The 13,945-nt window shown below is 46.5% G+C and overlaps 1 protein-coding gene across 3 annotated transcripts in view; it reads left to right on the top strand.

The window, feature by feature from the left end:
• The window catches only part of TCF7 (transcription factor 7), a 323,065-nt gene that overhangs the window by 259,078 nt on the left and 50,042 nt on the right, over window positions 1-13,945 (top strand). For all 3 annotated transcript variants that reach the window (XM_086931528.1, XM_086931529.1, XM_086931530.1), the window contains exon 8: window positions 3,020-3,127. In XM_086931528.1, coding sequence (XP_086787654.1) covers window positions 3,020-3,127 — 108 coding nt within the window. The remainder of the gene's footprint in view (window positions 1-3,019; window positions 3,128-13,945) is intronic.

Below are 13,945 nucleotides of genomic sequence, written 5' to 3'. Positions count from 1 at the left end.
ACTTTCCTCTACAAGCCAAGTTTCTTGCAGGCAAAGAATGCCATGCTTCTGTACAATCTCCAGCCAAGGTTTGTGGGTGATCTTATTACCCAGGCCTGCTATATTCCAGGATAGGAGTGAATGCTTTAAGTCGCTATTTTTCTGGTCTGGTTGGCCCACGTTCCCCGTTACGTCTAACGGAACTAGGAAATGTACCATCTCTAGATCTTGTGTGGCCCGCACGGCAAGGGGTCGCTGGGCAGGGCAGGGTTGTTCTGCCCCCGGTAGGGTTGGATTTTTGTTAATGGGTGGTGATATGTCACTTTTACTGGCATTGGTTGGATGATTTTGGGCACTCGACCGGGGTGAGAGATCGACAGTTCCCAGTCAATCCACCTGATCTAGGCATTCAAACCTGTTCATAGTGGGTGCTCCTTCCCACCAGTTATTAGCGGGTTGCCATCCCTGCCCGTGCCCCTTCCATCTGTGATTGTGGGCTATAGACCAGACCCCAGGAGGCTCTACTATCTGTTTTGGAGGGTAAAAAAAGGTAAGGGGTTTAGTGACGATGGATTGGTCAGTCGCATATGGATCCCACGTGGTGATGAGTTGGGCTGTGTGAGGGTCTGCAAATGACACCACAATACAGTCTCCCGGTATGGATTTATAGGTACGACCCACCCATGGGACTCGCCTGACCATTAAGACCCTGCTCCTGGTGGTATGAGGGAGCTGCCTGTTGACATTTAGCCAGTAGATCACTTTGTTCTTTAAGGACCACTGGGTTTCCACAGTGTCAGGGTCAAGTGGAGGTACCCCAGCCAAGATGGCAACATAGGGCCCGGCATCAGGAGGGAGGTCAATATAGCCCCCGCGAAAGTTCTGTTGATTTTGGTGTTGGTGAAATGTGCGCTGTAAAAGAGGGGTGATAGGCTTGGTCGCCTTCTGGTCAGTTCTAGAAGAATTTTTGGGCTGCACCTGTTTTTTGGGGGGTTTTATCTCTGGTTTTGATGGATTAGATGGGGGGGGGGGCAGGGACATTTGCAATTGTCCGGGGTTTGGGAATTGGAGCAGGTTTGGGTAATGGGGGGGGTAAAGGTGAGGGCAGAATTAAAGGAGCAAGGGAGGCCTCGTTGGGGGCTAGAGCCGGTTGGATGCCAGCATTAGGGGCTGGTGCAGGTTGGGTGCCATCATTACTAACCTGTGGGGCACCCTCAGTAATATGGGGATATGTTGCTTCCAGCTGTTTTAGGCTAAGCGTGGCCAGGGATACTAAGGTTTTATCCATTTCAAGCAGGTGATTCTCAATACGTGACAGTCTGAGTTCAAAAGGTGACAATAGTTGTTTTAAAGTGACCCAGACTGTTTTGAGAGTCTTCATCATCACCCGCCTTGTCCATGTCCCTCCCTAGGTCAGTTTGCCCTCCCCCTGTTAAGTTGTCGCCAGGGACAGCAAGATTCTCAGAAACAGGGGCAGTAGTGATGTTAGAATGGGTAAGATCGCTATCACCCCCTGTTGGGTGGGTGGATATGATGTTTGTTTAAGCTCCCCTGTGTTGGGCAGAGTTCTTCTATGGTTGAAAAACTGCTGCCTTGCAATTTTTGCTTTCTTGCGAGCGTAGGCAGATTTTGCATTATTCTTCTTTTTCGGGGCTTGGCGATCTGGATTTTTACTTTTTGCTACAGAAAAGGAAGGGGCAGGGATGTCCGGAAAAGTGGTAGAGTTTTCCTGTTCAGTAGGCACATGACCCTCAGTTGGTTTGGAGGTCGTGGGTGTGAAGATAAAGGAGGAGTCTAATGGGAGTGAAGAGGAAGAAGGGGGAGAATGATGAATGTCGGCTTGGATTAACAGAGGGGGGGGGCGTGAAACCTGTTGGGGGGATGCAGCGGACGCAATGTTTCCCAGGGAAGATTTTTTGGAGTTAGCAAATGTTTGGGAGAGCCTGCGCGCAGCGTCTAGCTCGATAGAGACCCTCTTCTGCATTTTAGTGATTTCGGCGTCTATTGCCAAGTTTGTTTTTACAAGAAAATCATCCAAGGTACCATTTGGCTTGGTCAGGCCCAGTGCAGTCTTACTACGACTACCCCGGGTACACATGATGCGTGGCAGTTATAGTTCCTGTGGCGTACTCACTAATCTCAAAGTCCAGGCACGATGGCAGTGGCACGAACCAAGGGGGGTGGGCCAGGCCAGTCCTCTTAGGCCTCGAACGGACTCAAACGTTGCATCTTTTCCCAAATAGTGATTACTTCAAAAGACACACTATCGGATAAATTGTCTTTGGCACATAGACCTTTTGGGTCAGCAGCAAAGCTTCATGATGCTCGTTTAATTGTATGGGAATATGTTTTGCCCAATTGGGCCTTCTTTAGAGGTTGACAGATGCGGGATATCCGCTCAACGGCAGCAGATGCACCCTCTCCCCCTCCCCCTCCCCCCCAATTTTTGTTTAAATGTTCATACATGTAAACACTCTGAATAGGACTGAAGGGACAATACACTGTTTTTGTGTGTCCCACATCTGTCAAACAATGAAGTAGGCCCTTAATCTTCATGTTCAGAAGAGACTTCCTCAGCAAGTGCACCAACTCCCAACCCTGCTGAACCAGCATCAGTAAAGGCCATTCTAGTGTTCAGTAAGGGCCTTGTGCACCTCTTTGGCGAAGACTCATTCCAGTAATTTGTACCAGAAATGGGGGTCTTATTTCAGTACAGTTTCCACAGCATGATACCATAACTCAAAGCAATTATTTGTTGTAGTGTGAGAGCATAGTATGATGTATAATAGCATATAATTAAGCAGGTTCACTGGCTGTCTCCTAGATAATTGACTTGTGGAACGGTTTCGTTTTTATTACTTAGTGGGCCCATATATACCTTAAGATAGGTGTCAGGCAAGGCAGGAACAATAGCTTGTTCTCCAAATGCAAACTCTGACTTAGCAACCAAGGCTTGTTTGACTTGAGCACTTTGAAGATGAAAACCTATAGTAAGCAATAACTATGCAACTTGATGGTAAACCAGTTTCTCTTTTTCTAGTGGCATGCACTGTCACGAGAGGAACAGGCTAAGTACTATGAACTAGCCAGAAAGGAAAGGCAACTTCACATGCAGCTGTACCCAGGATGGTCGGCGAGAGACAACTACGTGAGTATATGTCCAGGTCTCTTTTGATGAGCCACGGAATATGTGCAGTGCTGAGGGGGAGGGAGGTGCAGGGCTTTGGTGGGCTTTAGATTACAGTCAATTGCAAGCATTCGCAAAATCAATAGGTCTGGCTTGCAATTGAGTCCTAACTTAAAAAAAAAAGTTTTAAAAAATCCTACTGACGTGAAGCATAACAATGGTTTGCTTTCTGTATACATGTGTGAAACAAAATACATTAATATGTGATAAATCTGTAACTTTGAAATGAAAAATAATCCCTCATGTATTACAGTGAGTGCAGGCATTCGTATGCAGCGGAATGATACATTAAACAGAGATCGTTGCTGCTGTGGGCGGAGGCAAAGTTCGCTCTACATATATTTCAAGGAATTGATTACAGTAGGCCTAGCAGACAGGTGCACTGTCATGCTAGACCTAAAATCCTCCGGTTCAAATCTTAAATCAGGTATTCTTAGCCTTTTTTTCTACTCTCCACTTGGTCTGTAATTCAAACAGTGGAAAAACATGCCTTGGAGAAAATTCAGCGTTTTTCATTCTTTTGGGAAGTGCAGAGAAGCACCACGAAGTGACGTTTCAACACCATACACATTCTGCTGATAAATATCGGATATCCATTTAGAACTTTTCTGCTACATACCGTAATATGCATAGCTAAAGGCTAAAAAAAACAGTGGCTTAATTATTACATAAAACTGAAACTATGGATGCAAGCCACTGTGCAGACTTTGGGTATGAAACCTGACCTGCCACCGTTGGATTAATTTCCACCCTGTGATGGGGGGAATGGGGCAATATAGATGTGGAAGAGGGAGAGATCTCCTCCACCCTCTCGGGCACTAAATAAGCACCCACCCCTACTATGCCCCATAGCAGTGTCCTTTGGAGCCGCCTGGCAAGTCTAGGGTTTATGTCAAAACCTTTAATGGTCTCTTGTGGTACACAGGGTTGGTGCAGTGGCAGGAAACTCACTCAATGCAATGCGTTCTGTTGCATGAACACAGAATGCCGACTTTCCCTTGCCCCCTTCCTCGCAGAATGTGGTGAGGGGCCACAGACTCCTGTATCTCACAGATATTCACATGCTTTGAGCTGATTGGGGATTTCTTGTGCCATAGGGGCTGCATTGGCCTGTGTTACGTCCATAGTTCCAGCTAATCTTTCTGCTCACTGTGTTATCGCTCCTCTTCACCATGTGAAGGGTGCTGAAACCGTGTGCCCCACGGCAGCACCGTGTGAGGTGGAAAATCTGTAAAAATACAAAAGGTGATTCCCCTCACCATCTTCAGGCAGCCACACAGGACTCTTTTTAAGAATGTATTTTGCATTCAAAATATAAAATTCAATTTTCTTACTAGTTACATTTTGGACGTGCAAGTATTATTAAAATAGAACTTTGTGGCTGTCGTGTGAAATGTTAAATATGTGCTATACATTATCACTAACCGTCGCACAGAGATAAACCTGGCCTTTATTGACCTTCCTGTATCACATTGATTAGAGCTGAACATGCTAAACGCAAAGCCTTAACTCCCTGGTTAGCTGCTTATCATTTATGTAAATAGATGCCAAGTGGCTCCCCAAAAAAACTGCCTGAAAAGACCGAGTTCGGCTGGGAGCAGTGCTTAATTTGAGCCGGTGGTTTCAAAACAGAAGAAACTCCACACGCCTAAAACATTCCGGCTCAAAAAGATGTAATTGCCCATTCAAAGGCATGTCAGACTGTGTACCAAATTTGAATGTGTTGATGTATTTACATAATCTTTCAAAGCATGCTTCTTAATTCGGATGATCTCCAGTCTGGAAGAAGTTCACTACAGTTTCATCCAAATTAAAGCGCCTTCACATGCATTTTGAAGGCATCCTTGCTTAATTTGAGCTGGTGGTTTCCAGTGCTCGGCACCGGCACAAAATTGTCAACACCGGCACTTATGACAGCCTGCCACATGGTGGTACTGTGTGTCTAATTTAGAGATGAGCACAACAACAGTTGTTTATTAATTCAGTAAACATTAAAAATGATAATACCTGCCGCCCAAGCCATTCTTATAGCTTTAGGGGCGTGAAATAGTCGGACTTGTCACACTTGCGGAGTGTGATGGTTAGTAGCTGCGGTGGTGCGGCTATTGGCAGCAACAGCAGGGGCAATGCCATGGTTTAGGCTGCAGTGGCCTCTTGACAAGATCCCTGGCACTTTATTTTTCTTTTCACATTAAGCACTGGAAGTCCTGTATCATTGAGCAAAAAAGCAAGACAACCACTTGATTTTTGTTAGCAGTATGCAAACATTTGTCCATTGAGACACGTACCTAGTTTGATGTTGTTAGAGTCCTCAAATACACAAATTATATACATTGTACTAATCTCTCCTGCACCTTCCGTCCCATGTCTTACTTTACACTTTCCCATAGTTTGTGAATCGAGAAAGTTGGATCTTCGAGTTGTACCATCTGTTTTAAATGTACTTAAAGAAAAACATGAACTGGTGAAGATCATATAGCTGGGGTGTGGGCCGAGCAGTTGTAATTTCATATCCCAAATAATGCTTTGGTAACGGGTAAGGGATATCGGATATTTCAACAGACCATTTACATCGCTCCTGTACATTTGCTGGTGAGATGACTGGAAAATTGTAATGTACCTCCATGTAAATGTTTTCTTTAAAACGTCTGATATCCCACCAATGGTATATTACCTTTACAATGATTTATTTACATAGTCTTACATTTACCTTGCATTTTTTGCATTGCATTGTAATTTAAGGTTTATTTTTTGTTGCATGCTGTCATTGTCAGAACTTTTTAAAACTATGTTTGTGTTCTACTTAAGGAAGGGATGTGTTCTATTTAATTAGGTCTCGGCCTAGCGTACACTGCGCAAGCAGTGTCGCGCAGCTGAGAAATTTTGTTTTACAGTACTGGGCTTTATCCCGCCTCTCTTCCATTGGCTAGCTCCATAAATCGAGGCTACCCATTGGAAGAGAGATGTGTCAATCTTAGCGGGAGCAGATTCTTGGGCGTTTCTGTCCTTTTTTTTTTTTTTTTTTTTATAAGTCCCGCCCCTTTTCTCTCCGTCATTCGGAGGTGGGCGTTTACTTTTTTTTTTTTTTGCCGGCGCTTTTGGTTTCCATTTCCCCCGACCGCCGCCGGAAGAAATCGTCCTCGGATGAGTGCTTGCTGTCCTGCCCCCCCCCCCCGTTGTTCGTGCTTGCTGTCCTGCCCCCCCCGCCCCTTGTTCGTGCTTGCTGTCCTGCCCTCCGCCTCCCGCTGTCCGTGTCTCCGTTCCCACCCCCCCTCCATTGCTTTGTATGTGCTTGTTTCTCAAGTCGGCAACGCTCTATCTACTGTGTTATAATATCAAGGAAAACTTGTGAATCCGTTCTTAACCGTACATTCCTATAAGAGGCGGACACTGTGAAACGCCCAGCGGTACACGGATACGCAAACTCAGAGAGAGGCGCTGTACACGGACTTTAATCAAACGTGTGCCCGTTATACCTTAGGGACTGTGTAGGGTCGGCAGTGGTGGGAAGAGAGGCTTCGCCTGTCCTGGTGCTGTTCCGGGTTTCTACCCCATGTCGGTAGGTGTCGAGATGCGCTCAGAAGCGGGCCTTGAAGCCCTCCCACGCGACGCTTGTGAGTCGGAGCTCCGGAGGACACTGCTGCTCAGGTTATGCTGCCGGTTAGGGCAGCGGGCTCTCCACGCCGCACACACCCCACAGATGCCCTACACAGCTGAAGCCAGGCACGGTGCAGTCCGGTTACAAGCTGCACTCTTTTACAATTAACGTTTATTGACTCAGGAAAACACACCACCGACTGGATTCGAGTGACTTCCGGCTGCGGTTTGGCTGCTTCGATTGTGCAACAGGGTTGTACAGATGTGTCCTCTGTGACTGGTACGTTTATAGGCCTGAAAATGAGAATTGCAGCAAACACAACAAATGGAAGACAGTTGCTAATATTAAAAAAAACACAATGTCCTTTTTTCGAACCCATATTTTACTGCCTATAAAGAAACTTTATAATCTATGTACAGATTGTTTAAAGATACAAATCAATAAATTAACACTTTCAATAGAAAACTAAGCTTTGATATAAAGAACACGAAAACACTGCCGCTTCGGCAATCACATATTTCGGAATTGACACGGATCCGCGAATCCACAGGCTTCACGGCACACGAACCAAAACAGACGAGGCTAAACATGTGCAGTGTGTTTACAGAACAGCAACGGGTATGTACAGCGGGCCGCGGCTCGGAGCGCGCCCCCCGGGGACACCTCTGTAGGGGTTAAAGCTGAAGTGTCACAAACTGTCCATTATTGGCAGTCCTCCTTTGGGCAGGAACTCGGTGTGCCGCAAGTCAGGCAAAGTGCCCGGTCCCGGCAGCAATACATAGCATTTCATCTATCACCATTGCACATGTAACAAAAAAAATAATAAAATACCGCTCCGGTACGCTCCCGTTCTTCTGTAAATGTAGAAAAGTCAACGTAAAAGTTAAAAAGCGTCTTCTTTTTCAACAGTACTTCAGTGGTGTGTTTCGAACAGTGCTTCATCGATAGACTTTTCAAGTCTGAGTTGTCAATAAATAACCCCAGACCCCTCCCAGTTAATTTCCTCACTGGAGCCCATCACCCCGACAAAAAACAACCGCAGAGCGCACAGGAGTCAAGCACCGGCTGTGGGGGTGAGGGGTGTCTGCCGCCGGGGTCCTGCCCCGCACCCCCTCCGCCCTCTGGCTCAGTGCATCCAGTTCTGCCGTGCTGCCTTGCTCGCATGAGCTGCGGCTGCTGCATGGCCTCCTGGTGCGCTGAGGGGGTACCACGAGGTGGAGCTGGGGATGTAGTCGCCCGGGCCCCCCGAAGAGCCCTTTCGGCCCGAGCTGGCCGTGTTCCACACCGGGGGCGAGCTGGCAGCCAGGGCCCGCCCGTTGGCGAGGGCGCTGCTATCCAGACCGGCGCCTCCCTGCTTCATCAGCTTCTTGAACTTGGAGCGCTTGTTCTGGAACCAGATCTTCACCTGGGAACAGAGAGAAACGGTTACCACGTGTGATCTGGGGCACAACAGATTCAGGCGAAATTTCTACTTTAATAAAGCAGAGCGATGTGCCCTGACAATTCCGTGGCCTAACAGGGCACTTAACCAGAGCAAGAAAGACTGCCAAAACACATCTAAAAAAATCCTGCACTATACCTAACCGATCGTGTGAATTACAAAGCCATGAAACTGCTCTTTTTAACAAGAGTAAGGCGCCTTCCACAGATGTCATTGCCTAAGAAATTAGTATGTTTGCACTGCAGAGAAAACTGTTCTATTGAGAATAAACGAATATTCCAATGTAGTAAAACTCCTTTAAAGGGCACTCGTTCTTATCACGTACAAGTCACACATTTCCTGAAATTGATTTTAAAAAAACAATATTTTGTACCGGACATATTAGCAAACCATGTGTGTTGTCCAGACAGGGATAATAATAAAAATAGATGGTTTAATTCTGCTATAATGTCTGTAATGACTCAATATTTCGCACAATAAGAGCCTCTGACATCTGCCTTTTGTGAGGTGTGTGCTCACCATTGTGCGCGTGTACATGCACATGTATTTGTATAACGCCTTGAAGCCTGTGTGCACTTCTGCACTTGTGTCATGTCTGTTTGGATGTAACTCTAAGCCTGTGATTGTGACTGCGTTTTACTCTGCGCCGTGACGTGTGTATGTTCCTTTTGCATGTGTGGGATCCGGGGTAGTGTTCTTCGGTGCCTGTGATACATGGCTAAATAACACACACAGCCACTAGCTAAAGGTGGTCCTTATTGGTCGTTTTTTCTTTAAACGTTTCATTTTCACACTTTCTCAGGGTGCTCCTGACGTCCTTTAGCAGCTCCTCTGGGGGTTGCGCACACTTCAAATCTACCTCTCTGATCAGGGCATCGAGGGATGAAATTTCCTGAAGTCGTTTAATTGTATTTGCTTTTTCTGTCCTGGTGATTTTTTTCTGAATCTCCTCCAGTCTCGCGAGAGTGGCGTCTTCCACTTCTCGCAGAACCTGGCGCAGTTGTTAAAATTCTGCCAGAGTTTTCGTCTTCTTAGCTTCCACACCCTTTGTGTGGTACACACTATAGTCATGCATAAGTCGCACTACACAAGGCGCAACCTACACCAGTGATAATGAGCATAGTCTTTAAACCTGCCCTACCTGCAGTAAATGAAGTGCAGCAGGTATTGGCCTATACCGTCTGCGTTACCTGGAAGGTGAAGTCAGAGCTGCTATAATATTGTGTGACCTGCTAGGGTTCATAACAGGGTTGTAATTTAAAAGACTTACACTTCAGAAAATCAGTGTGGGGCACATTATGCACAACTGTCCTTATGTGTCGATGGTGCTAACTGGAGGCACATCTTTGCTATTCTCATAGGGATTATTATTCAGCAGGCCTACAGGGAGGTTAAGCCTGAACTCAAAGTTACTTGAGCTAATTGAAGACGAAATCAATAGTCTCTTCCAAAAATCCTCCAGTACCCCACTTCACGGTACGGGAGCATTTCAACGCTCTGTTTTTTGTGTTGCTCCCCTGCCCCCTTGTTGGTTGTGCTTGCTGTCCTGCCCCCCCCCCTCGTTGGTTGTGCTTGTTGTCCTGCCCCCCCCCCCCTCGTTGTGCTTACTTGTGATCCGGTTTTTGTGCCTCTGTTCCCTGCTTGTGCCTCTGTTCCCTGCTTGTGATCCGGTTTTTGTGTTGCTCCCCTTCCCCCTCGTTGGTTGTGCTTCCTGTGTTGCTCCCCTTCCCCCTCGTTGGTTGTGCTTGCTGTCCTGCTCCCCTGCCCCCTTGTTGGTTGTGCTTGCTGTCCTGCTCCCCTGCCCCCTTGTTGGTTGTGCTTGCTGTCCTGCTCCCCCCCTGGTTGGTTGTGCTTGCTGTCCTGCCCCCCCCTCGTTGGTTGCGCTTGCTTGTGATCCGGTTTTTGTGCCTTTGTGCCCTGCTTGTGATCCGGTTTTTCGTGCCACTGTTCCCTAGGGCGTTACTGGGCAGAGTTGTGTGGCGCTCTGTGGGTGGGTGCGTGCGGGTGGCTCTGTATGTGTGTGTGTGTGGGTGGCTTTGTGTGTGGCTCTATGTGGGTGCAAATGCAATAGGTCTTGCATTTGCGAGAGATTAAGCTATTGGCATTGTAAATGACAATGCCATTTATTCATGTTTTAAAAACAAAAACATAAATAATGTCATGAGCAATGCCAATAGCTCTAACTTTAATAATGCCAAGACCATTGCATTGTAAATGCTTGTTATTTAACTTTATTACTTTAGTAAAGAATGTTGTTAATGTCAGAATTTGGTTAGAAATGTGATATGCGGAAAGGGGTGGGGCTTTCTTTAAGTATTTCTAATTTATCTGAATTTTAATTTTTATCTGTTTATTATGGGATTTTTAAAGAGATGTTGGCCAAAGTGTGGGAAGAATTGTTTTTAAAAAAAAAGATCTATTTTACTACAAGTGAGGTAAGAATGTGTCACATAAATAATATGAAGCCAAGGATGGGAAGTATTTTAATTAGCAAAATGTATTTTACATTTACTAAATTTATTTAATCTTATTAGATTTATCATTCTGTTTTAGAATGTGTAGTGAAATCTGTATTGGAATTTTGAACACTTTAAGATTCCATTATTTATTATCGGGTCAAATTGATATGTTAAATATATTTTAATACATTTTGCTATATTTGTAAACCGGATCATTAAGAGCTATAGGTGGAAAGGTTTGGTAGTAATTCAAATAGAGTATATTAATTATGTTGTATTATATAAATATATATTTTTTAATTATTTGATTTAAATAAAAAAATTCTGAAAGTTTGATTCCGAACAATTAGTGATATAAATCATGTTCAGTTTTGGATAATAAAATATATACCATATGAAAAGAATGTTTTCAAGTTTAACATTGTATTTGCAATAAAAAATGATGGTGTATCTTTAAAACATCTATCAAAATGCACTGCGTCAACACAGCAACAGAATGTGTTCACAAAATGTTGTCAACAGAGACCTTATAGTTAGGTTCAGATTTGACAAAAACAAAACCGTAGAAATTCAGAAGTTAAAGTTATACTTATCTCAAGAAACTATAACTCGCGCCCTAAGGTAACTATAACTCGCGCCCCCTCCAGCCACGGTTTTCTCAATCATTTGACTGCAAATGTTGCAGTGATATTATTAATATTGTCATAGAAGATGTCATGAGTGATGTAATATGTGGGGGTAATTAGCAGTGCACAAGTTATAGTTACTTGAGATAAGTGTAACTATAACTGCTGAATTTCTAAGTGTAAAAACAGAACCCAACTAGAACATCCCAGTAACCTTTGTTTTTATCAGTGAGTTTCGATGGTGTTTTTAACGTAAACTAATATGTATTTACCATGTGTTAATCCAACATCTGCCGCGCAAGGTAGGTTTGGGAGGGGGGGATTGGCCAATTCCCCACATACAGCCAACCTCATGCCACGTCTTCGGCAGCTATCCCTGCACAGCTTCAGTGCGGGCAGGGAAAACAATGGAAAGCCCACTACTAGTGGGCAGGAGGATTTTGATGCTCCTGCCCGCTGGAAACAGACTTATGGTTTGTTCTTGCTTGGTGGGAGCTTTGATATTGGCCCCGCAAAGCAAGAGCAGGCACAGGTTTCCCTGCCCCTACTAGTGCCAGCAGGGAAACCACAATCTCCCGGGGTTGGGCACCCCAGGACGTAGTTGGAGCTGACCCCGGAGTATAGTGTTCCCAGGGCCTTTAATGGCTGTGGGAGGGGGCCATTGTGTGCACGGCTGGGCCCCGTGGTTTGGGGTTCACGGGGTTGTAAATGGCCCGGGGAGGGGGCCATGCGCCTACTCCCCCTTTTTTTCATGGCCGGGCCCTGGGGATGAAATTGGCATGGGGCCACCCTGCCTCCTCCCGTTTTTCTGAATCTGCCGGGCCCCGGGGGATGGCGTCCCCAGGGGCGTAATTGGCCTGGGGGGCCATGTGCATCCCCTCCCTATAATACCATAAAATATATTGCCCCCCTGGTACCTGGCTTACCCCGGGGACAAAAAAAAGCAAGTGCCTGTTTTGCACTGGTTTCTGCCCCGCAGCCCGCCCAGTTATTTTTTTGCTTTTGTGATCACCCAGTGTTGGACTTTTTACCGTGGGTGTGTCTCGCTACTGGTGTCTCACCCACGGTAATCACATGGCAAATGGACAGCACATGTTCACCACTAGTATCTGCCTTATAAGATAAAGCCACTGTGACGCTGCAAGGGTAAGGGGCACCTGACTGGTTACATGTGACCATGTACACATGCGTGTGCACATGTGTATGGCTGCACATGGGAGACTACTGTTGAGCACAGCCCTGTAACTGCGCATAGCCTGGCGCTATGGGGACTCTGCAGGATTGGGTTTTCACCTGGGATCGGCCTTATGAGTCAGTGTGCTTTACTGTTTTAACTATAGTGGCACCCCATTGTACACATAGGGAGGACATTTTCATATTTTCCTGGAACAGCTTATGATCAAAGCCCAGGCTGTTTGTCACCCTGCTGTGTCCAGTTACTTACATTTCTCTCCAGCAGCTGGAACAAAACCCCCTTCACAAAAGGAGCAATTAGCAGTACAGCTCCCAGCTCCTGAGGAGTAATGGGGTGGGACAGAATTATATCCATCAATCACTCAGCTGTCGCCCAGTACCAGGGATGAGCCTGGCCAAGCCCACTAAACAAAGGAGAGTGCCCAGACTGCTGGAGCCAACCCAGAGGGGAGGCTTCTGTGAAATTCTAGTGTACAAGTCCTTGGCAGTGATGTCAGTGAGGGGTGGAGCTGAGACCCCAGAAGCCGATGTGACCAGTGGCTCCTGCATGATGCCAGATTGGATTGTCCCATCATGCTGTGCAGGAGGATTGGAACAGGGATGGAGAGGTGATGAGGCACCCCAGGAGTGGCCAGGGGTGCCCGTCTTCTGGAACCTTCCTCTCCCCTTTAAAAATCTTGCACAAAGGAGGGACACTCTTGCCTGTGGAGTTTTCTACGCTTCGCTAGTGGATCCTGGGACCACCATGGAGGATTGGCAGGAGGAACCCCCCACTCAGGACCAAGGACTCTGCCCAGCTGACCCCAGGACCAGTGGGTCTCCCTAAGGGCTAGTGAGACTGGCCCCCTTATGGCCCCTGAGGACCAGTTGGGGGGGGGGGGGGTGGGGGGGGGGGATAGGGAGAAGAAGGGGGAAAGCCCTGGCCTTTTGTGCGCTAAAAGCAGAATCGGAAGGGGAGCTGGACCGGGGATCCAGGAGAACGAGTTCAATTGTCCCTGTGGATAGAGCTTATCCCCTGGAGTAAAATGAGCCCAAGAGCATCCAAATTGGCCCAACAGGGACAGAGGTATGGCATTTTAAAATTTGGTGAATTTTTACCGACGAAAGCATGTGGGGCTCCGCTGCGGTTTCTTACTTAATTTTCAGGTCCAGGGAGGATCTGACTTGACAGTTCGGGCTGGACTGTTCCCATGAGGCACAGGGTCAAGACTGATTGTGGGTCATGGTGAGCAAAAGAATGATGGATTTAACCCGAATCTCTTGACTGGCAGTGAATGTTTTGATTTGTTCTGCATTCCGTAAATCAATTGTGTCTTTTGTTTTCTTACTGTAGCCCCGGGGTGGGCAAGGGCCCAGAGGTTGGTGCAGGATTAAGTCTTCCAATGAAGGGGACATGCTTGGGTCCCCCTCCCTGGACTTTCATCCGGTGCCCCATTTCCCTGGTGGATTTATCATGTAGGG

Source organism: Lissotriton vulgaris, chromosome 7, assembly GCF_964263255.1.
Source record: "Lissotriton vulgaris chromosome 7, aLisVul1.2, whole genome shotgun sequence".
Classification (NCBI taxonomy): domain Eukaryota; kingdom Metazoa; phylum Chordata; class Amphibia; order Caudata; family Salamandridae; genus Lissotriton; species Lissotriton vulgaris.
Note: the sequence above shows the minus strand (reverse complement) of the source record. Positions and strands in the feature narration are given on the sequence as shown.